The sequence below is a fragment of the Catharus ustulatus genome, chromosome 29 (genome assembly GCF_009819885.2).
Source record: "Catharus ustulatus isolate bCatUst1 chromosome 29, bCatUst1.pri.v2, whole genome shotgun sequence".
Taxonomy (NCBI): domain Eukaryota; kingdom Metazoa; phylum Chordata; class Aves; order Passeriformes; family Turdidae; genus Catharus; species Catharus ustulatus.
This window is the reverse complement of record NC_046249.1, coordinates 3,093,668-3,116,459: the sequence shown is the minus strand read 5'-3', so window position 1 is coordinate 3,116,459 and position 22,792 is coordinate 3,093,668. Positions and strand designations below refer to the sequence as shown.

At 57.3% G+C, this 22,792-nt stretch overlaps 1 protein-coding gene and 1 long non-coding RNA gene across 3 annotated transcripts in view; one reads left to right on the top strand and one right to left on the bottom strand.

The window, feature by feature from the left end:
- Window positions 1-20,788, top strand: part of EFNA2 (ephrin A2) — a 46,743-nt gene extending 25,955 nt beyond the window's left edge. Inside the window, exons 1-4 of one of the 2 annotated variants that reach the window (XM_033082461.2) lie at window positions 9,688-9,898; window positions 15,124-15,413; window positions 18,892-18,957; window positions 20,441-20,788. In XM_033082461.2, the coding sequence (XP_032938352.1) occupies window positions 9,762-9,898; window positions 15,124-15,413; window positions 18,892-18,957; window positions 20,441-20,562 (615 nt within the window). In that variant the 5' untranslated portion in view covers window positions 9,688-9,761 and the 3' untranslated portion in view covers window positions 20,563-20,788. Of the gene's footprint in view, window positions 1-9,687; window positions 9,899-15,123; window positions 15,414-18,891; window positions 18,958-20,440 lie in introns of those variants that run through there. The other variant, XM_033082462.1, reaches the window with a different exon arrangement.
- LOC117008522 lies at window positions 7,057-8,694 on the bottom strand. Its single transcript, XR_004420323.1, has 3 exons — window positions 8,269-8,694; window positions 7,395-7,435; window positions 7,057-7,237 (listed from the first exon to the last, which is right to left on the bottom strand). It is a non-coding gene; the product is annotated as an uncharacterized LOC117008522 (long non-coding RNA).
- Window positions 20,789-22,792: the final 2,004 nt, after the last annotated feature.

The following is a 22,792-nucleotide window of genomic DNA, read 5'->3' as shown; positions in this document are numbered from 1 at the left end:
ACGCGCCGGGCGGGAGCCAGAGCCGCCAGTGCCCGATAATTATTTTACTTCTTTTCATGGCTCTGTCGCCTTTCCCGCCGTGGGGAGCCCGGCCTGAGTGCCCGCAGCCCCGAGGGTCTCTGTTCCTGCCTGTGGCACCGAGCCAGGCCCTGCTGCTTGGGAGCTGCTCCAGGGCAAGGCCCCATCACACCTCAGTTTGTCTCTGTTCCTCGCAGGGATTGCTGGCGTTGCTCTTGTCACCTGCAGCTGCATCTCAGGGCTGCAGGCTTTGTGCACAAAGCTCGGTGTCCCTTCCTGCATCACTTCCCATGCACATCACTCCCTGCATCACTCCCAATGCACATCACTCCCTTCATCCCTTTCTGCGTTCCTCTCAATGGACATCCCTCCTTGCATCTCTTCCTGCATCACTCCCCATGCACATCCCTTCCTGCACCTCTTCCCTCATTCCTTTCCATGCACATCCCTGCCTACATCCCTTCCTTCATCTCTCCCCATGCACATCCCTTCCTGCACCTCTTCCCTCGTTCCTCCCCATGCACATCCCTTCCTGCATCCCTTCCTACACCCCTTCCTCCCTCTCTCCCCATGCACATCCCTTCCTGCACCTCTTCCCTCATTCCTTTCCATGCACATCCTTTCCTACATCCCTCCCTGCATCCCTCTCCATACACATCCCTCCCTGCTTCCCTTCCTGCATTCCTCTCCATGCACAATATTCCCTGCATTCCTCTCCATACACATCCCTCCCTGCATCCCTTCCTGCATCCCTTCCCATGCACATCCCTTCCTGCATTTCTTCCCTCATTTCTCCCCCACTATTCTTCCCCTCGTCCCTCCCCACGTCCCGCCTGTGCCGGTGTGAGACATCCAGCCGGCAGCGATGGGATCTGGGCTGCCAGAGGCCGGTGCCCTGCAGAACCCTGAGGTGTAATGAAAGCCCAGGGGAGAGTATCGAGTGATCCTAAATGGATTTTCTCCATTAGCTGAGCCCCATCAGCCGGTTATCCGCTCCTGGAGCGCTCCGGGGCTGCCGCCACTGGCACTTAGAGCGCTGCCAGCGCTGCCAGCACAGCACCCACCTGCTGGCACCGCCAGAGGGGCACCCATCCTGCCAGCCCCACCATCACCCTGCTTTTGGGGCACCCTTTTTGAGAAGGATGGTGAGATGCAGGACGGTCCCACAGCCCAGCCTCATCCCTGGTACCCCAACATCCCCCCTGCCTTGGGGGAGGAGGTGGGGAGGGAGCACGGCGGGGTGAGGGAGGGCCGGCTCCTTCCCACACGCAGCCGCTCCCTGCTTGGCAAGTCGGAGTTCATCATTAGCCAGGAAATAATTAATTGTTGGGCAGACAAAAGGCATCGCTCGGCCCCCCCGGAGACCCCGTCAAAGGAGCTGTCAGGGGCGGGTGTGATAAATTACAGCTCTGCACTGCCGGGACGGGGGGACAGGGACGTCCTTTGGGGGGGTCACCCGGTGTCCCTGGGAGTGCCAGGGTGGCACTGAACGAGGCAGGGGGCTGCGGGGTGACAGGCAGGTGCCCGCTGTGCCCGTCCTTCTGAGCCGTGTCCCCGTGGCCGCCTGGCCCCGCCGTGATGTCCCGCTGGGCAGTGGCGGCCGATTTCCACCGCGTCGGCGTTTTCCCGGTGATTGCGAGCCCGGCTCCCGCCGATCAAATTACCGCCCCAAATTCCTGCCTGTCCGAGTGTTCCAAGGTTAAAGAGTCACCGGTGCTGCCGTCCCCCACCCCGCCACTGCCCGGAATTCAGCCGCCAGCCGAAAATAGAGCGGCCGATGAGTGAAATAATGCGCCAATCTGTGTTTATCCGTGTTAATTTGTGTGTCTTTAGCTGCTTGGGATGGGCAGTGTGCTCCCTGTTTGTCACTCCTGCTGCTGGACCCGCGCAGTGCAGGAAGATCCAGCCCCGGGGCAGGGAAACTGAGGCACGGAAGCAGTGGATATCGTGCAGGACTGTGCCATGTCCCAGCTGTGGCTCTGGGATGAGATCAATGGAATGGCCCTGGGGAGCTCCAGGACAGCAGCTGCTTTGGCTCAGAGACCGGAGTGTGACACTGATTTATCTCCTCAGTGCCCTTTCCTGCTGCCACCCCACCCCTCACAGCACCAGGGACACCCCAGCCTGGTGACAGTGGGACTGTCAAGGTGGGAACCCCAGGAAAGGCTGTCCCTCACCCCCAGGACAACAGGGAGGTGACAGCAGATGGGACAAGAGGCTGGCACCAACACCGTGACCCCACTGCCTGCTGTGCCAGGCCCATCCACAACAATATTGGGGCTCAGCCGTGCTAATGAGGCCACCCCTGGGGGGGCTGTTTACCCCATCCCCCGCTGGAGACCCCCAAAGGGCGCCTTGATCCGGCTGTCCCAGCGCGGGCGGCGGGGGGCCCGGCTGTCACCGGCTGATAACCCCCAGCAGCTCCGTCCCGTGCCCGTTATCAGCGCCCGCCCGCCTGGCCAGACGCGGTAATTAGGGCGCTCAGCGTGAGCGCGGATGAGCACGCGTGGTCCCGTGCATGGATGGCACGTGCCCGTGTCTGGCTGCCGGAGACGTGCGGCGCCCGACGGCAGCGGGGACGTGAGCGGGGCTGGTGTGCTCAGGGCTGAGTGAGCACGGGGACACGAGTGCCAGCCTGGGGTCTGTGGGGTCATGTGTGACAGTCTGGAGTCCATGGGGTCATGTGTGAGGGGCTGGAGTCCATGGGGTCATGTGTGACAGGCTGGTGTCCGTGGGGTCATGTATGACAGGCTGATGTCCGTGGGGTCACATGTGACAGGCTGGGGTTTGTGGGGTCATGTGTGACAGGCTGGTGTCCATGGGGTCATGTGTGCCAGTCTGGTGTCCATGGGGTCATGACTGTGAACCTGGTGTCCGTGGGGTCACATGTGACAGGCTGGTGTCTGTGGGGTCATGTGTGACAGGCTGGTGTCTGTGGGGTCACGTGTGTCAATCTGGTGTCCATGGGGTCACGTGTGCCAGCCCAGTGTCTGTGGGGTCATGAGTGTCAGGCTGGTGTCAATGGGGACACATATGTCAGGCTGGGGTCTTTGGGTTCATACATGCCAGCCTGATGTCTGTGGGGTGCCCTGTACCAGCTGATGTCCATGGGGACACATGTGCCAGGCTGTTTTTATGGGGTCACAAGTGCCAGGCTGCTGGCTGTGGGGACATGTGTGACATGTGACATGCAGTGATTTGGGAATGAATCACCTCTCTCCAGAGCTCGGTGCCCCTGTCACCTTCACTGCCAGCTGCCACTGTGACCTCCTGGCTCTACCCCTTCTGTCTGGATCTGCTGACCCTCGCCCTGATCCCTCCTGGACCCTCAGTGCTCCCACAGGGCCTGTTCTGGGTGTCCAGCGAGCCCCTGTGCTGGCATTGCCATGCCCATCCCACCGTGCCCACCCTGCTGTGCCCACCCCACCGTGCCCACCCTGCTGTGCCCACCCCACCGTGCCCACCCCGCCGTGCCCCCCAGCTCCCGCAGTAGCCGTGGCTCTGCTGGCACTAACACAATTACCGTGACACTTCCCAGCCCTCGTCTCTCCGGCAGTTGAGTTTCTGCTCTGATTGGATTTGTGCGGATCCGGCTGCGGGCCCGGCTGGCTGCCGCCATCCCCGCAGCCTCCCGGCCGCTGGCATCCCTGGGAGGGGCAGCGTGGTCAGAGACCCCCCCCAGTGCCACCCCACCGTGTCACCGAGGGCTGGCAGCGAGGGATGTCACATCCACGGTGTCACATTCATGATCTGAGCGGTGCCTCGGTAGCTGGGAGCTGCTCTGTGGTGATGGCAGAGCCGTGCTGGGATGAGGGTGGTGCCAGCTCCCAAAAATGTGTGGGGAGGGATGTGGGGCAGGTGCCAGGAGGGGACATGGGGATGATGGAGTCTGGGATGCCATGATCATGAAGGGGGCACAGAGGAGCACCAGGGTGGGGTCTCAGTGTGGCCTGAGAGGTGCAGTGAGGGGTCTGGGGGTCACTCACCCCAAAAATGTGTGGGGAGGGATGTGGGGCAGCAGGATGGATGGGTACCAGAGGAGGGAGATGAGGATGATGGAGTCTGGGGTGCCATAAGCATGAAAGGGGCACAGAGGAACACCAGGGTGGGGTCTCAGGGTGGCCTGAGAGGGGCAGTGAGGGGCCTGGGGGGTCACTCACCCCAAAAATGTGTGGGGAGGGTTGTGGGGCAGGTGCCAGGAGGGGAGATGGGGATGATGGAGTCTGGGATGCCATAAGCACGAAGGGGGCACAGAGGAGCACCAGGGTGGGGTCTCAACGTGGCCTGAGAGGGGCAGTTAGGGGTCTGGGGGGTCACTCACCCCCAGCCCAGCCCGGGGCTCATGGTGCCCCCTCAGTCCCCAGCCCTGGGGCTTGTGGCCAGCGCTGCTTGGTGGCCACAGCTCCGGCTGGAGCAGCCAGGGCTGGGCTGCAGGAGAAGGAGCTGGAGCGGGACCTCTGTGCCGCCCCACTTTATTATTGAATTTAACCTACAGTCTTCCTTACATGCCACAGTGCCCGTAACTAGTGCAGAGGCTGCTTTTATGTGCAAATGAGGCTTTTTTTTTTTTAATCTTTGACAGAGAATGTGCTGTGTTTACATAACAGAGGGCCCTGGTACTCTGGAGAGGGCCACTGACAGTGCTGGCAGGAGATGTTAAGAAAGATCTAACATTTCTGATCTCTGTTTAGCCAGAGGCGCTGCGAGGCGGCGGGAGCAGCAGGGGAGGGTGGCTCTGGGGTGCCCGGGAGAGCAGCTCGCCTGTGCCTGCCCGGGGCTCCGGGGCCAGAACCTGGGGCAGAAGGGATGGAGCAGCTGCAGGAATGGGGTGGCACCAGAGAGTGACGATCTGGGTGTCCCCAGAGCCCTCCCCATGGCTTAGGACAGGGCTGCCCTTCTGTGTTGATGGTTTGGGATCATTGGAATGACCAAAAAGTGGTCAAAGTGAACCCAAATCTGGTGGTGAATCAGCAGCCAGGAGATGTAGGATGAGCTGTCCCTGCTTCCCTCTGGCATCCATTGCCACCAGCAAAGGGAAAAACTCCTCCTGCCAGGTTAAGTGGAAAAATGACCAATATCCCGCGGCCTGCCAGGTTCAAGCGCATTAATTCCAGGGAGTTGGTTAATGGCAGTATTGATTAGTCTCAGCGCTGGGCTAACGAGCATCCATGCTAATGAGGGGTGAGTGGTGGGAATTGCAGCAGCTGGAGCAGTTCCAGGGAGCTTTGGTTGTGGGGTGAGGGTAGAACTCCCTGGAAAGAGGCTCCACCTGCCTGGGGAATGGGTTCATCCCCCTGGATAGGCTGTGGCACGTGGAAAATGGAATATTTGTGTTCCAAAACCACGATTTCCAACTGACACCTGTGTTTTTTTCTGGACAAGAGGGTGATGTCATGAGTCTGAGGGAAGAACCTGTCTGATCCATGCTTGGCATGGTGGCAGGATCCATCCACCCACTGTGTCTGTGTCGTGCTGGGTCCTGTGGAGCTCCCAGCTCCCAGTGCATCCATGGGATCATGGCTCTGTTTGGGTTTATCCCAGGCACTGTGAGCTCCAGGGTCCTGCTCAGGGAGGTTTTGTATGGGAAGGAATCTCCCAATCCCAACCCCATGCATGACACAGTGGGGCTGAGGGTGAAGCCACCCTGGCTCTTCCTTGGAAAGCTGCTCAGTTGTTGAACTCTTTGCTTTTTTCTTGCTTTCTTTTTTCACTGCAAACACTTGAAAGGCCCCATTCCTCCCCTGCTGTCCCCAGCATCCCCCCCAACCCTGTCACACTGCAGTCCCCGTGTGGGGATGGGGATGGGGGGGTGGCACCCCAAGTTTGGCTTTGCATTTCCTTTGTGTAACTTGGCAAAAAGTGGGATGGGGAGGGAGAATGAACTTGGAGTTTGGAGAAACAAGAGCAGGTTTTGCTTTGGGGTGACCAGGAGTACCCTTGGAATGGGGTACCAGCCCTGGAATGGGATACCTGTCCAATTTTGGGGTATCAGCCCCACAAGGGGTACCAGGGGTGCAGTGGGGTGCCAGTCCCACAATGGGGTGCCAACCCCACAAAGGGTTGGATACCTGTCCAATATTGAGGTGCCAGCCCTATAATGGAGTACTGGGCCTATATTGAGGTACCAACTTCACAAAGGAGTACCAGGGGTGCAGGGGGGTGGCAGCCCCACAAAGGGGTGTGAGCCCTGGAATGGGGTGTGAGCCCTGGAGTGGGGTCCCAGCCCCACAGAGGGGTCCCAGCCCCAAAAAGGGGCACTGGAACTATATTGTGGTACCAGCCCCACAGAGGGACACTGTGGTGCAGTTGGGTATCAGCCCCACAAAGTGGTCCCAGCCCTACAATGGGGTACTGGGGCTATATTATGGTACCAGCCCCACGGAGGAATACTGTGGTGCAATGGGGTGTCAGCCCCACAAAGGGGTCCCAGACCCACAATGGGGTCCCAACCCCACAAAGGGGTACTGGAGCTATATTGTGGTGCCAGCCCCACAGAGGGACACTGTGGTGCAATGGGGTCCCAGCCCCACAGAGGGGTCGCAGCCCTACAAAGGGGCACTGGAGCTATATTGTGGTACCAGCCCCACAGAGGAATACTATGGTGCAGTGAAGTATCAGCCCCACAAAGGGGTGCCAGACCCACAAAGGGGTGCCAGACCCAGAATGGGCTGTGAGCCCTGGAATGGGGTACCAGCCCCATAAAGGGATGCCAGCCCCACAGAGGGGTCCCAGCCCTACAATGGGGTACTGGACCTATATTCTGGTACCAACCCCACAGAAGGATACTGTGGTGCATTGGGGTATCAGCCCCACAAAGGGGTCCCAGCCCCACATTGTGGTCCCACCCCCACATTGTGGTCCCACCCCCACACTGTGGTCCCAGCCACAGCCCAGTTCCAGCTGTGGGTGAGGATCAGTTCCCGTTATTCTGCACCCAGACAAGGCCGAGCTGTTTCTGCTGGCTTTGGTGGGAATCCTCTCCCAGGTACCACGTGCCCAGGCCCCGCCAGGCTGGCGCTTGCATTTAAACAAATTTTATTTTCTTCTGTGCATTAAAGCCTCCCCACAGCCTGCGGGATCGGGCTCGGCTCCGCTTCCGGATCCGCAATCAGGCTGAAATAACAGCTCCGGGGGTCCCCATTTATCTCCGCGCCTCTCTCCTCGTGCATCCCATCTCATCCCGCTCTGTCACCCCATCCTGTAATATCTCAGCATCTCCCTAAAGCGAAAGATGACAATAAAGTGTAAATGGGGAGTGTTGGCTCTGGAGCATAATGATGGCAATTTAGATGCCAGCCGTCATTTCCCCGCCGTTGCCCCAGGTAACAGGAGCCGCTGAATCCTGTGGGAACGCGGCCGAGGCGGGACGAGGTTACCTCGGAGGCTGATGGCTGTCCTGGGATTTTCTGTCATTTACCTTAAAAGGAGGGAAAGGGAAATATCCATCAGTGGAGGTGTGAGCTCCGGCAGTGCCAGACTCAACCGGGCTGGGGGTGCTGCTCCCCTGCTCCAGCTGGGGCAGTGCTGGTCCCTGCCCAGCCCCAGCGGTGCCAGGGCTGGGGAAGTGCCCCTGGTTCTGTGTGGAATTTGTTTTCATTGCTCACAATGCCTGCCGTAGTCCTCATCCCTATCTCTGTGCCCATCTCTATCCCTGTCACTGTCCCTGTCTCTATCCCCGTTCCATCCTCACCCCATCCCTGTATTTATCACCGTTCCCATGCCTGTCCCCCTCCCTGTCCCTGTGTATCTTCCCTGCCACCCCTGTCCCCATCCCTGTCCCATCCCTCTCCTTATCTCTTGTCCCATCTCCATCCCTGTCCCTATGTCCACCCCATTCACATCCCTGTCCCCAGCCCTGTCCCATCCCTGTCCTATCCCTGTCCCCACCCCTGTCCCATCCCTGTCCCAAGCCCTGTCCTATCCCTGTCCCCACCCCGTCCCATCCCTCTCCTTATCTCTGTCCCCATCCCTATCTTTATCCACATTCTTATCTCCATCCCTATCCTTGTCCCCATCTCCATTCTTGTCCCTATATCCACCCCCATTCACATCCCTGTCCCCATCCCTGTCCCACCCCTGTCCCCATCCTCATCCCTGTCCTCATCCCTGTCCCATCCCTGTCCCTATCCCTGTCTTTATCCACATTCTGATCTCCATCCCTATTCTTGTCCCCATCCTCATCCCTGTCCCATCCCTGTCCCCATCCCTGTCCCCATCCCTGTCCCATCCCTGTCCCACCCCTGTCCCCACCCCGGAGCTCTCCGGGGCCGTTCAGCCGATGTTGATTGAGCCCGGGCCCAGCTGCCATCGGCGGAGCCGTCACGGCCATTCCCGATCCCGGTGATTGAGCTCCTGAATATGGAACCGCGCTCGGAGGTTCGGAGCTGAGATAAATATCGGCATTAAAGCTGTCAGGGCCGGCGCCGCCGCGCTCCCACGGTGTCACCGACGGGGTCACCGATGGTGGCACCGCTGGAACCGCACACTCCCGCTGGCCGTGGCTCCCAGTGACAGCCCTGGGGGGTTTCATCCCATCCCAAACGGGGGAATTGTTCCCCACAGCACCAGGGGAGGACCAACAACCCCAGCCTTGCCCGTGGTGGCAGCTGGGCCCAGCGTGTTCCCGAGATTCCCTGGCTGGGAAGCTTCGGGAAAGGAGAAAGGAAAGGGAAAGGTGAAGAGAAAAGGGAAGGAAAACTGGAAAGGAAGAGGAAACTGGAAAAAAAGGGAAGGGAGGAGAAGAGGAAGAGAAGGGAAAGAATATAACAGGCATCCCTGAAGCCCCTCCAGTGGCTGGCTGGGCCCTGGGGACCCCCTGTGCCCCCCACCCTGTGCCCCCGTGCCCCCCACCCCGTGCCCCCCACCCCGTGCCCCCCACCCCGTGCCCACCTCCCCGTGCCCCCCACCCCGTGCCCGTCCCGCCCCCCACACTCCCTCTCACCCCCTCTTTATTTTTTTTAATCAGCGGCGTCGCTTTCTGGCGCCGAAGCATTTCCCAGCCCCGCACTCAGGAAACCTCATTAACACAGATCAAAAGGAGCTTTTAATGATTTATAAAGGTGCAGCAGTTTGGAGAAATTAAATAATTTAGGTGCTGTGTGTACGGCGGGGTCCCTCCGGACCGCATTACCGGCGCTCCGTGAGCCACGACGCCGTCCCCGCTCCGTCCCACCGCGGCCCTGGGGACAACACCGGAGCCTCCGGGGACTGGGACTTGTCGCTGCCACCATCCCGGGGGTTGGGGTCGATGGGGACGGGGCGTCCCCTGAATGTCACCTCATCCCTGCCAGCGCCGGGGCTTGGCCGTGTTGGGATGCTGGGATCCTCCAGCACAGCCTGGGGGGAGTTTTGGGGGGAGTTTGGGAGGTGTCGGTGTCTTTAACTCGAGGGCAGAGTTAAAAAATCAACCTTGGCACTGTGGGGTGTGGGATGGGGTGTGGGGTGACCAAACTGAAACTGGGTGGGCACAGGTGTCGAGGTGCATCCAGCTCCGGCTCCATCCCCTCCCAGCTCCGTCCGTGGATTTTGGGCAGGGAACAGGGATCATCCTGCGGGACACCGGGACCAGCACATGTCCCAAATCCCCCTCGATGGCCGCGCCCGGCTCCTGCCCAGCGCTGCCGTTGTCATCCCGCGGGGTGACGCCGGACTCGGCAGCGATTCCGGCTGCCCAAGGAGAAGGAGAAACAGATGGAAAAGCGGCTTAAACGTTCCCGGCGTGAAGTCCATTGCCGGCCACGGACATGCCAGGAACCAGCCGAGCAACAGGATTAATGCAGAAAGGAGCTGCTGGAAGGGGTCGGTGGGCGCCTGCACCCCGGGGACCCTTCCCTGCCACCCCCTCCCAGCTCCAGGAGCCGCTTTGTCCCCATTTCCCGAGGTGGGGACCCCTTGCAGGGCTGGGGGTGACATTGGCTGCTCTCACTGAATTTCCATCGGGTTGTGTTTAATAGCCCCAAAGAGGGCGGGAGGGCTGGGGGGGGCTGGTTTGGGGGGCAGGGGGGGAGCTGCTGTGTTTTATTTTGCTCTGTAATAGGCTTATTACTCCTGATCACGCTGTGACTATTTGAATGAAGGAGATTTCGGGAGATGAAAGCGGAAGGGAGATTTTAAGTCTCTCAGCGCCTGGCCCCGCAAGGACGGGTGCCCTTGGAGCAGGGGGGACCCCATACCTGGCCCCCCTGCCCCAGTCCCCCCCTCACCCCTCTGCCCCCATGAGCCCTGCCTGGCCCCCAGTGGTTCCAAACCTCCTAATTTCCAGCCTCAATTTATTCATGGCCGGTTTATACCCATTTGTTTATGTGCCAACACCGTTCCTCAGCTTAAATAGCTCTTTTCCATCCATAATATTCCCCCCCCTCCCCGTATTCCAGCGGGCGCAATCATATCTCTTTTCAAGCTGTTCAGGAAAGAAAAATCTGAATTATTTAACCCTTGGGACACTGGCTGGTCTCACAGGGTGTAGAGAGACAAATCTGCTTTGTTCCTGTGCTGGGTCGCTGCCCGAATTGGGGAATTTCGGGAGGATTCTGCTGCAGCTCAGAGGGGAAACTGAGGCACTGGCTGTGTTTGGGGGATCAGGACCAGGGTCTGGGTGTGGGATTTGCTCTCCTGGTTGGCTCTGCCCTGCAGGGCCTCCATCTGCAGGTGCTTCTCCTCTCAGAAGGGTCTTTCTCCTCCACAGTGAATATCCAAGAGGTAAAATCTTGGGAAGCCAATGTGTTTCCAGCATGGAGATGCCACCCTGCCTGGCCTGGTGTGGGGACACAGGGGTTGGGTAATGCCAGAGGGGCTTCACCAGCTCAGAGATTCAGATTCTGGACAATTTCTCTCTGATGGATTCTTGCTCCTGTTGTGGAAAGGTGTCACAGTGCTGGGAGGTTGTGGATTAATCCCATACCTGGTGGAACCAGGCTCAGTGGGTGACACGTCCTGTGCTGGAGCCCCATGGTGCCAGAGGGTGGGAGTGTGGTGTTCTGGAGCTGGGGTGTCCATGGAGGGTGTGCTGCCAGGCCAGGGACTTTCCTGGGCTGTATCCCTGGTGGTGGCATCATCTCCATCCTCTGGCATCATCTCCATCCTCTGGCATCATCCCCATCCTCTGGCATCATCCCCATCCTATGGCATCAGTCCCATCCCATGGCATCATCCCCCATCCTCTGGCATCATCCCCATCCCATGGCATCATCTCCATCCTCTGGCATCATCCCCTTCCCATGGCATCATCCCCTTCCCATGGCATCATCTCCATCCTCTGGCATCATCCCCTTCCCATGGCATCATCCCAATCCCATGGCATCATCCCAATCCCATGGCATCATCTCCATCCTCTTGCATCATCCCCATCCCATGGCATCATCCCAATCCTCTGGTGTCAATCCCATCCCATGGCATCAATCCCATCCATGGCACCATCCCTATCCCATGGGATCATCCCCATCCCATGGCATCAAACCCATCCCATCCCATCCCATCCCATCCCATCCAATCCCATCCCATGTCATCAATCCCATCCCATGGCATCATCCCCATCCTATGGCATCATCTCTGTCCCATGGCATCATCCCCATCCTATGACATCAATCCCAATCCCATGGCATCGTCCCCATCCCATGGCAATGGCCATAGTGACAGGATCATCCCCATTCTGTGGCACTGGCTCTGGTGCTGGGATCATCCCCATTCCATGGCACCGTCCCCATCCCACGGCATCATCCCAATCCCATGGCATCAATCCCATCCCATGGCATTGTCCCAATCCCATGCCATCAATCCCATTCCATTGCATCGATCCCATCCCATGGCATCAATCCCATTCTATTGCAACATCTCCATCCCATGGCATCATTCATATCCCATGGCATCATCTTCATCCCATGGCATGGTCCCAATCCTCTGGCACCATTCCCATCCCATGGCATGAATCCCACCCCATGGCATCATCTCCATCCCATGGCACCATCCCAATCCCATGGCATCAATCCCTTCCCATGGCATCAATCTCATCCTCTGGCATCATCCCCATCCCGTGGCATCATCCCAATCCCATGGCATCGTCCCCATCCCATGGCATCATCCCCATCCTGTGACAATGGCCATGGTTACAGGATCATCCCCATTCCGTGTAACTGACTCTGGGACTGGGATCATCCTCATCCCATGGCATCATCCCCATCCCATGGCATCATCCTCATCCCATGGCATCATCCCAATCCTGTGGCATCATCCCCATCCTATGGCTCTGATGCTGGGATCATCCCCATCCCATGGCATCATCCCCATCCCACGGCATCATCTCTGTCCCATGGCATTGTCCCCATCCCATGGCATCATCCCCATCCCATGACATCATCCCCATCCCATGACATCATCCCCATCCCATGACATCTTCCCCATCCCATGGCATCATCCCCATCCCATGGCATCATCCCCATCCCATGGCATCAATCCCATCCCATGGCATCATCCCCATCCCATGGCATCATCCCCATCCCACGGCATCATCCCAATCCCATGGCGTCATCCCCATCCCATGGCATCATCCCAATCCTGTGGCATCAATCCCATCCCATGGCATCATCCCCATCCCATGGCATCAGACTGGGATGCACTGGGGACTCCAGGACCCCAAGCAGAGTGGGGTGCACCATGCTGGGGGTCCCCACAATCCCCCTCACCCAAAGGAGGGTGCCCCCTCCCCGCTGCCCCCCCGCACCCGTCTCCGTCTGGGCCATTAATCAGCTGTAATCAGCTTTAATTTAGCAATTTGTCAGGCAGGTGAAGACCCTCGAAGTGATTTTTTCCAAAAAATATAATTATTATTACTATTATTATTCCCCTGATACGTGGGCCCCCCCTGCCTTTGCTTGAGCTTTAGTAACGATCATTAAAATAAATACTTTTTTTAAAAATAAAAGGCAGCTGGAAGAAGGTTTTTTTGTTGGTTTTTTCTTTAAATATTTTTTATTGTTCTCCGTGCGTTTGAAAATTGTTTCCCAGTAAATTCCAGCCCTTTGTATTAATTTTACATTTTCCAATGTTACCTTGCCAGGGGCAGGGTTGGCACAACTGGCTCGGGAAAGGAGAGGGAAGGAGAGGGAGAAACCCTGCTCCTTAATTAGCGCGTTCCCTGTGTGATCAGAGAGCTTATGAGGCAGGTAATGAGCTGGAGGGGGGCTGCAGGACCCCCCCCCTCCCCACACCACCTCCTTTCTTCCCCCCCTTCCCTTTTTAGGGTCACTTCTCCTCCCTCAGGGACGGGGATGCGTTTTTGGGGTGTTTCTGGATGAGCTGACGCCGTCTCAGCAGCTGCCAAAGCCTCGGGGGAGTTTTGGGAGCTCTGAGATGCTGCTTTGGGGTGTTCAGGGGGTTGTGGTCACTGTCCCCAGCCCATCAGGGCTGTGCTGATCCCTCCAGCCAAACCCTGAAGCTGTGGGGTGACCCCTGGCAGTGCTGAGGTTTTGGGGGGAACCTTAAATTGATCAGGAAAAAAACTCACTCAGCAAGGAGGGGAAGCCAAGCCGCGAATTTGGCCTTGAGCTCCATCAGCTGTGATGCTGGAATTTGGGGAGGGGGTCACAGGGGCCACCCTGAGGAGCTGGAGGGGGTGTCTGGCATGTGCCACGGAGTTCTCCAGTGCTGCTAATCCCTTAATCTCCTGGATAACCGATGCCAAGAACACCACTGACACCGGGATTGAGGCGCTGGGCCGCGGCACCGTCGGGAATAATCATTTTTGTGTGGTTTCCTGCCAAATGGTGCCGGTTTGCTGGCATGAAACAAAGAGGATCTGAGTTAATCTGGAGGTTAATGGGGGTGTTGGGGTTGGATCAGGGCTTGGATCATGGAGAGGAGGCCCACAGGGAAACTGAGGCTTCCCCATCCCTGGGAGTGCCCAGGGCCAGGTTGGACAGAACTTGGAGCAGCCTGGGATGGTGGGACATGTCCCTGCCCATGGCAGGGTGGAGCTGGGTGGGCTTTAAGGTCCTTCCTACCCAAACCATGCTGGGATTCCGTGGTGCTGCCCTTTCTTAATCCAGGATCAGCTGGAGACACCGCTCCATCTCCCAGGAATGTTCTCCTGGGCTCATTCCTGCAAAACAAGGAGAATTTTCAGCCCCCAAAAAGAGCAGACAGAGTTCCTAGCAGGGCACAGAAACAAAACACCCGTGAGGGCTGGATGATTTTTGAGTTTCCTTCCAACCTGTCCTGGTTTGTAGGACAGGTGTCTGTTAAGAAAGGCAGGAGCTTCTCTTTGAAACTGAGAATGTAAACCCCCTCCCTCCAAATTATTATAATTTTGAAATCAAGGGGCTCTCATGCAAAGATATGGGAATTAGGAAGAACAGTTCTTTACTAGGGAAATTAAAATAGAAATACAGTACTACAAAGAAACAAACCCCAAACCCTGACACAGTCAGAGTACAACCTGACACCCGTCAGGCAGAGTGTTGGTAGCAGTTTGATTAAATTGTGGCTGTATCCTCCTGCAGTGACAGATGTGGTTCGGTCCCATTCCATGGTGGCTGCATCCTCCTGCAGTGACAGATGTGGCTCAGTTGGAGCAGTGCTCCTGTACAAGGTGCAGTTTCCTCCCAAGCTCCAGTGCTGATGTGGAGAAATCCGGTTTTCCTCTGGAGTCCAGTGGAGAAAGGGGCTCCCTTAGTGTCCCAAAACCTCTGTTTTTATCTTGGTAAGAAATGTTGGGCTCTTCCCCCTGGCTGGAGCAACTCCCAATGGGATGCAGTAATTTTATCAGTCCCACAGTGGGACTCAATGGCCATTGGCAGAAGAGAACTCCTTGGAGGAAGGATGGGTTGTGAAAAGATAAAGAACAATGCCCTGCCTGGTTTGTAAAACATGACCATTAACAGGAGATATCCCATGAGATAAAGAACACTGCCCCGCCTGGTTTCAATGGATGCCCATTAGCAGAATATCTCCCACGGAGATCAGGATCACTGCCCCACCCTCAACAGATGCTGATAGAACAGATCCCTTTGATCACACCCTGTATTGTAACCCAAGACACAACCCCAAACCTCAGAGGAGTCTCCAAAATGAGCGAGAACGAGTTTGTGACTCACTGACCCAACTCCTCCGCAGGTTCCACCGCGGGGACTACACGGTGGAGGTGAGCATCAACGACTACCTGGACATCTACTGCCCGCACTACGAGGAGCCGCTGCCGGAGCGCATGGAGAGGTACATCCTCTACATGGTCAACTACGAGGGCCACGCGTCCTGCGACCACCGGCAGCGCGGCTTCAAGCGCTGGGAGTGCAACCGGCCCGACTCCCCCAACGGGCCCCTCAAGTTCTCGGAGAAGTTCCAGCTCTTCACCCCCTTCTCGCTGGGCTTCGAGTTCCGACCCGGCCACGAGTACTACTACATCTGTGAGTGGGTGGGGTTTGGGGTGGTTTGGTGATCCAAAATGTTGCTGAATCGCCTCGAAATTGCAGCGTGTCCAGCTCAGGGTGAACATCCCATGGAAACTTTAGTTGGGGTTGAGTCGCAGCTCTGGGTGTGAGAGTGATCAGGACTGGCCAGAGGCGCTGGTGTGATCCCAGTGGGAATGACACTGGGAATGGCCCCAGCCTTGAACAGTGCTCCCAGGATCTCCTGTGTATCCCTGTGCCCTCAAAAATATTTCCATGCTCTCACATGTAATTCCTGTGTTCATTCCTATCCTCTCACATGTATTTCCATCCTCTCGTGTAATTCCTGTGCTCATTCCTATCCTCTCACATGTATTTCCATCCTCTCACATGTAATTCCTGTGCTCTCCCATGTAACTCCCATCCTCTCACGTGTATTTCCATGCTCTCACATGTAATTTTTGAGCTCTCCCGTGTATTCCATGCTCTCACATATATTTCCTTGCTCTCACATGTAATTCCTGAGCTTTCCCATCTATTGCCATGCTCTCCTTTGTATTTCTGTTCTCTTGTGTAATTCCTATGCTCTCCTGTGTATTCCATGGTCTTGCATGCAATTCTCATGCTCTCACATGTAATTCCTGTGCTCATTCCTGCCCTCTCACATTTATTTCCATACTCTCACCTGTAATTCCTGAGCTCTCCCAATATGTTCCTGTGCTGTCATGTATGTTCCCATTATCTCACTTTTATTCCCGTGCTTTCCCATGATTTCCTGTGCTCTGGTGTGTAATTCCTGTGCTCTCCTGTGTACACCTGAGCTCTCACATATAATTTCCATGTTCTCACATATATTCCCATGCTCTCCCATGTAATTCCTGTGCTCTCCCATGCAATTCCCGTGTTCTCCTATGTATTCCTGTGCTCTCCCATGCAATTCCTGTGCTCTCCCATGTAATTCCTGTGCTCTCCCATGTATCCCTGTGCTCTCCCAAATCTGGGCTCCTCTTCTCACCCAAACCTGGCCCCTGAGCTGCCTCCTTGCTCTGGAGGAAACTCCGGTGCTGGCTGAAGAACGAGGGCCCCTGGCAGGGAATTTCCACCTCCAGAGCAGCTGCAGGGGCAGCAGGGGGAGAGGAAAAATAACCCAAAATAACCCAAAATAATCCAAAATAACCCAGCAGTGCTGGGCTAAAACCCAACCCCAAAGGAGGCAGCACAACCCCAACCCCGCCGCCCTCGCCAGAGCCATGGCCACGCTCCTCCGCCTTATCATTCCTCCTCTTTTTCCTAAAGCAGCTGTTTTCAGCCCACTTAATTTGTTCCTTTTATCTATATTAAATTACCATTTCCCCCCTCTCTCTTCCCCCCTGTAAAATGTCACCGGCGCAATAACTGCGGCCACAACTCTCTCTGTCTCTTCCCCCCCGCCAACCCCCGCCTCCCCGCTTTTTATTTTATTTTATTTTATTTATTTTTTTATTTTTTAATGTCGTTAGGGAGAGATTACACAGGAGTAAATGGGAAGCTGATCATTGCTAACCCGGTTAGAATTCCCGTCATGCGGAACATTAGAAATTATGCCTCTTTGAGGAACCGTATTTAGCAGACATGAAAGAAAAGAAATTACCTCCTCCTCGAGCCCATGGAGTGGAATCCATTAACCCACCGGCACCGGGACACGCTCGTGCCTCTGGAGTGGGTCAAGGGCACGAGCTGGCCCTGGGCACGGGGCTGGGGTGCAGCAGGATGGGGGGGAATTCCTTGGGATGGGGTGGGATTGCTTGAGATGGATGCTGTAGGATGGGATAATGTGGGATGGATGCTGTGGGATGGATGCTGTAGGATGGGTGCTGTGGGATGGGTGCTGTAGGATGGGTGCTGTGGGAGGAGATTCTATGGGATGAGATTCTGTGGGATGGATGCTGTAGGATGGGTGCTGTGGGATGAGATTCTGTGGGATGGGGTGGAATTCCTTGGGATGGGGTGGAATTCCTTGGGATGGAGTGGGATTCCTTGGGATGGGGTGGAATTCCTTGGGATGGATGCTGTAGGATGGGTGCTGTGGGATGGGACTCTGTGGGATGAAATTCTGTGAGATAGGGAGGAATTCCTTGGGATGGGGTTCTGTGGGATGAGATGCTGTGGGATTTATGCTGTGGGATGGGTGCTGTGGGATGGATGCTGTGGGATGGGTGCTGTAGGATGGGTGCTGTGGGATGAGATTCTGTGGGATGGGGTGGAATTCCTTGGGATGGGGTGGGATTCCTTGGGATGGGGTGGGATTCCTTGGGATGGATACTGTGGGATGGGTGCTGTAGGATGAGATAATGTGGGATGGGTGCTGTGGGATGGGTGCTGTGGGAGGAGATTCTATGGGATGGGTGCTGTGGGATGAGATTCTGTGGGATGGGGTTCTGTGGGATGGGTGCTGTGGGATGGGATAATATGGGATGAGATTCTATGGGATGAGTGCTGTAGGATGAGTGCTATAGGATGGGTGCTGTGGGATGAGATTCTGTGGGATGGGGTGGAACTCCTTGGGATGGGTGCTGTGGGGTGAGTGCTGTAGGATGGGTACTGTGGGCTGATATTCTATGGGATGGGTGCTGTGAGATGGGTGCTGTAGGATGGGGTTCTGTGGGATGGGATTCTGTGGGATGGGTGCTGTGGGATGGATGCTGTAGGATGAGTGCTGTGGGATGGGTGCTGTGGGATGCCCATGGTGCCGCTCAGCTCAGCCCTGGAGGAGCTGGGATGGAGCTGGGATGCAGCAGAATGGGGTGGAATTCCTTGGGATGGGGTTGTGTGAGATGGGTGCTGTGGGATGGGATTCTGTGGAATGGGATTCTATGGGATGAGATTCTGTGGGATGGGATTCTGTGGGATGGGATTCTGTGGGGTGGATGCTGTGGGATGAGATTCTATGGGATGAGTGCTGTGGGATGGGTACTATGGGATGTATCCTGTAGGATGGGTGCTGTGGGATGCCCACGGTGCTGCTCAGCTCAGCACTTTCTCCTTCCCCCCATGGGTTGAAGTGCCAAAAAGGAAAAGAAAATGGGAGGGTAAAAAAAACCCCACCCTTGTGGAAGGTTGGAAGCAGCCCTGGAGGAGTTGGGATGGAGTTGGGATGGAGGAGTTGGGATGGAGGAATAGGGATGGAGGAGTTGGGATGCTCATTGTCCTGCTCAGCTCAGAACTTTCTCCTTCCCTCCATGTGGTGAAGTGCCAAAACAAAAAAGAAAAGGGAAGGGTAAAGAACCCCCTGTTTCAATTAAAAGAAAAAAAAAGAAAAAAAAGATAAAATTAAATCTCTTTTTATATACAAAAAAATAATCCCATTTTCTCATCCTGAGAAGAAGTATCACCCCGATAATTGCTGCCATTCCTCCTTTCTCCCAGTGTTTTTTATTTTTATTTTATTCAGTGCCCTGACCCTGGTTTTGCTGCTGTCCCCACACCTCACCCCCTTTGTCCCCCTCTCCTCCTGCAGCTGCGTCCCCCCCGAACACGGTGGACAGGCCCTGCCTGAAGCTGAAGGTTTATGTTCGGCCAACAAGTAAGTGAGAGATTTGGGGGGATCTTTGAGTGGTCCCCAGGTCCTGTCAAGGTTTTGTGGTGACCTTTGGGTCACCCTGATGGTGACAGGGATGGGGACAGCTCTGCTGGAGCCATCTCAGCGCTGTCCAGACAGAGACATAGGGGGGAGAAAAAAAAAAAATGAATAACAATAATCATCCCTGCTCAGTGGCTACTTTTCCGACTCGCATAAATCAGCCATTTAAAAAAACAAATTAATAATTTTCTTCTCCTGTTAACGTGTAATTAGCAAATGGCAGCGGCTCTCCCTGGGGACAGCAGAATGTCACCGGGTAACCGATGGCTCTCGCCTCCCTTCCTTTGGTGGCTTTAAAATAAAACCCAACATAACGGAACCATCTGTAAAATCTCATCATGTTCCGTTCAGGATGAGAGGGAAAAAAATCTCTGCCGATATGATTTTTTGGTATTTTAATAATATTGGGATTTTGTTGTGTCTTGCAGAGGGGAAGGGAAGGGGGACAGAGGTTTGGGAGGTCCCTGAGGAGGCCCCTTGGATGGGTCTGGGATGAGTCTGGAAATTCATCCTGGCATGAGGGACCCTCCAGAATTGTTGGGGACAGGGGGACAGGGCGGGGGGAACATTGGAGCATCCCCAGGTGGGACCAGACTCTGCTTGTCCTGCCTCCAGTTCCATCAAAATCCGTAATTCGGTGACAAAGTGGAGCCAACTGAGCTGAGGGAATGGCCACGTGGGGTCTGGGGTCCCCCATGTGCCCCCTGTTTGTCCCCCCTGTGTCCCTGTGTGTCCCCCTGTCCCCCGTGTGTCCCTGTGTGTCCCCCGTGTCCCTGTGTGTCACTGTGTGTCCCCCGTGTTCCCCGTGTGTCCCTGTGTGTCCTCATGTCCCCGTGTGTCCCTGTGTGTCACTGTATGTCCCTGTGTGTCCCCCTGTGAGTCCCCCCTGTGTCCCTGTGTCCCCCGTGTGTCCCTCTGTGTCCCCCCTGTGTGTTCCCCGTGTGTCCCTGTGTGTCCCTCATGTGCTCCCGTGTCTCCCCTGTGTGTCCCCGTGTCCCCCATGTGCCCCCTGTGTGTCCCCGTGTGTCCCCGTGTCCCCCATGTGTCCCCGTGTCGCCCGTGTGTCCCCCATGTGTGTCCTTGTGTGTCCCCGTGTGTTCCCCGTGTGCTCTGGGCTGCCCTGGCCGGGACCCCCAGGCTGTGATCGAGGGGTGACCCTGCCCGGAGCGGGTCCCTCCCCAGGACAATGTCACCTGTCCCTGGGCTCCGAGGCTCCGTAATCCCGGTGAGAGAGCAGGACCCCACCCCAGGGACCTCCCTTGGCATTCCCACCCTCGGATTGTCCCTGTGTCACCTCCGGGGGGTGACAACTGCGCTTTTGGGGAAGCTGAGATTTGGGGAGGGGTCAGCGCCCCGCTCATCGCCGCGAGGATGCTGCAGGATCCCAACCCCGCTCACCCTCCGTGTGTCCCTTCCTTTTCCACAGACGATTCCCTGTACGAGTCCCCGGAGCCCATTTTCACCAGCAACAACTCCTGCTGCAGCCTCAGGGTGCCGCCGGCGGCGCTGGCGGTGGTGCCGGTGGTCTGGACGCTCCTGCTCTCGTAGCACCGACCCCGAGGCGCCGGGAACGGATCCCGCCCGGCCCGGAGGGTGCCCAGGGACGCTCGGTGCTGTCCCCAAGGATCCTGTCGCCGCCTGAAGTCCCCGCCCGGAGCGGTGCCCGGGGATGGATCCCGATTTCCATCCCTGCCCTGCAGCTCTGGCTGTCCCGGTGGGGCGTTGCTTTTTACATTTCTAGACCAAATACAGAGTCCTCGTCCGTTTGGGTTTTTTTCCTTTGGTTGATTTTTTTCTTTGTTAATTTTTTTTTTCTGATGGTTTGATTTTTTTTTTTTTAAGAAAAAAAAAAGATTTTTATTTTTATTTGTTGAGTTGTTCCCATCGGGTCCTCCCGGTGCCAGACTGACCCGCACGGGCCGGGCTCGGGTCCCTGCGGAGCCCCCATTGTCCCCTCCGTGGGCAGAGCCACCGGACACAGCCATGGTGCCACCGGCTCCGTGGGCACGGACTCCTTGCCAGCCCGGCCTCAGGACGTCACAGAGCCGGACCTGCCACCCCCTGCCACCCCCTGCCCCGAGCACGGGGGGCCTGGACGGACACAACCCCCTCTGAGCGCCCGGGGCTTCACCCTGTCCCCTCCCCTCGAGCCACAGATGTCACCGTGGGTGTCACAGATGTCACCGTGGGTGTCACAGATGTCACCGCCGTCCCCGTGGGACATTGGATGCAGCACTGGGGACAGCTGGCGTGGGGACACTGGGATGGCAGCATGGAGAGCACTGGGAGTGATCAGCTGAGACGGGGAGCACTGGGATGGCAGCATGGGGACACTGGGATGGCCGGCACGCCGAGCACCGAGGATGGGCAGCACTGGGAGAGCAGAGAGTGGCCAGTGTGGAGAGCAGAGAGTGGCCAGCATGGAGAGCAGCAGGAATGGCCAGCATGGAAAGCACTGGGATGGCCACATGGAGAGCAGAGTGGCCAGCATGGAGAGCAGAGAGTGGCCAGCATGGAGAGCAGAGTGGCCAGCATGGAGAGCACTGGGATGGCCAACATGGAGAGCAGAGTGGCCAGCATGGAGAGCAGAGTGGCCAGCATGGAGAGCAGAGTGGCCAGCATGGAGAGCAGAGAGTGGCCAGCATGGAGAGCAGAGAGTGGCCAGCATGGAGAGCAGAGAGTGGCCAGCATGGAGAGCAGAGTGGCCAGCACTGGGAGAGCAGAGTGGCCAGCATGGAGAGCACTGGGATGGCCAGCATGGAGAGCAGAGTGGCCAGCATGGAGAGCACTGGGATGGCCAGCGTGGAGCACACTGGGATGGCCAGCGTGGAGAGCACCAAGCACAGAGAGCAGCAGGAATGGGGAGCAGCAGGAATGGCCAACACCAGGAGCATCGAGTGACCACCGACATGGAGAGCACTGGGGACGGCTGGCACTGAAGACAGCTGGCACTGGGAGTACTGGGAGGGGCTGGCACTGCCAGTGGCCGGCACTGGGAGCACTGGGAAGGGCTGGCTGGCACTGGGAGCACTGGGAAGGGCTGGCACTGCCAGTGGCTGGCACTGGGAGCACTGGGAAGGGCCGGCTGGCACAGGGAGCACTGGGAGGCGCTGGCAGTACCAGTGGCCAGCACTGGGAGCACTGGGAAGGGCTGGCTGGCACTGGGAGCACTGGGAGGGGCTGGCAGTACCACTAGCTGGCACAGGGAGCACTGGGAAGGGCTGGCACTGCCAGTAGCTGGCACTGGGAGCACTGGGAAGGGCTGGCTGGCACAGGGAGCACCGCCGGGCGCTGGGAGCCGGCAGGCCGGGCTCGCCCAGCTGTGGGCATCGCTCCGAGGGCGTTTGGCTGGCACCAGGGCTGGAGGAGTGTGTGCCATGGATTTTCCTCCTCCACCCTGCTCTGTGTCCCCCCGATGCTTTGGGGGTACAGGAGCCCCCATGAGGGGCTGGTGGCCTCGTTGGGGCCTTCCCGGTGCTCCCCTGTTGTCCCCCGACATTCCAGGGCTGGGCTTGGGGATTTTTTTCCCTTTTCCTTTGCATTAATAAATGAATCCCCCCCTCCCCAAACCCCCCATCCGAGGTTGGCCCTGACCCCAGGGGTGGCAGATCCCCAGGGAGGGGTCACCCTGCAGCCCCAGGGTCTGACCCCTCCTCGCCTTAAATCTGGGGCTGTCCCACCTCGGGGGGGGTCCTGTGCCCATCCTGCAGAACCCAGGGGATGCCAGAGATGGGCTCAGACCTGGTTGGAGCCCCCCAAAATCCGAGTGGATCCCGGC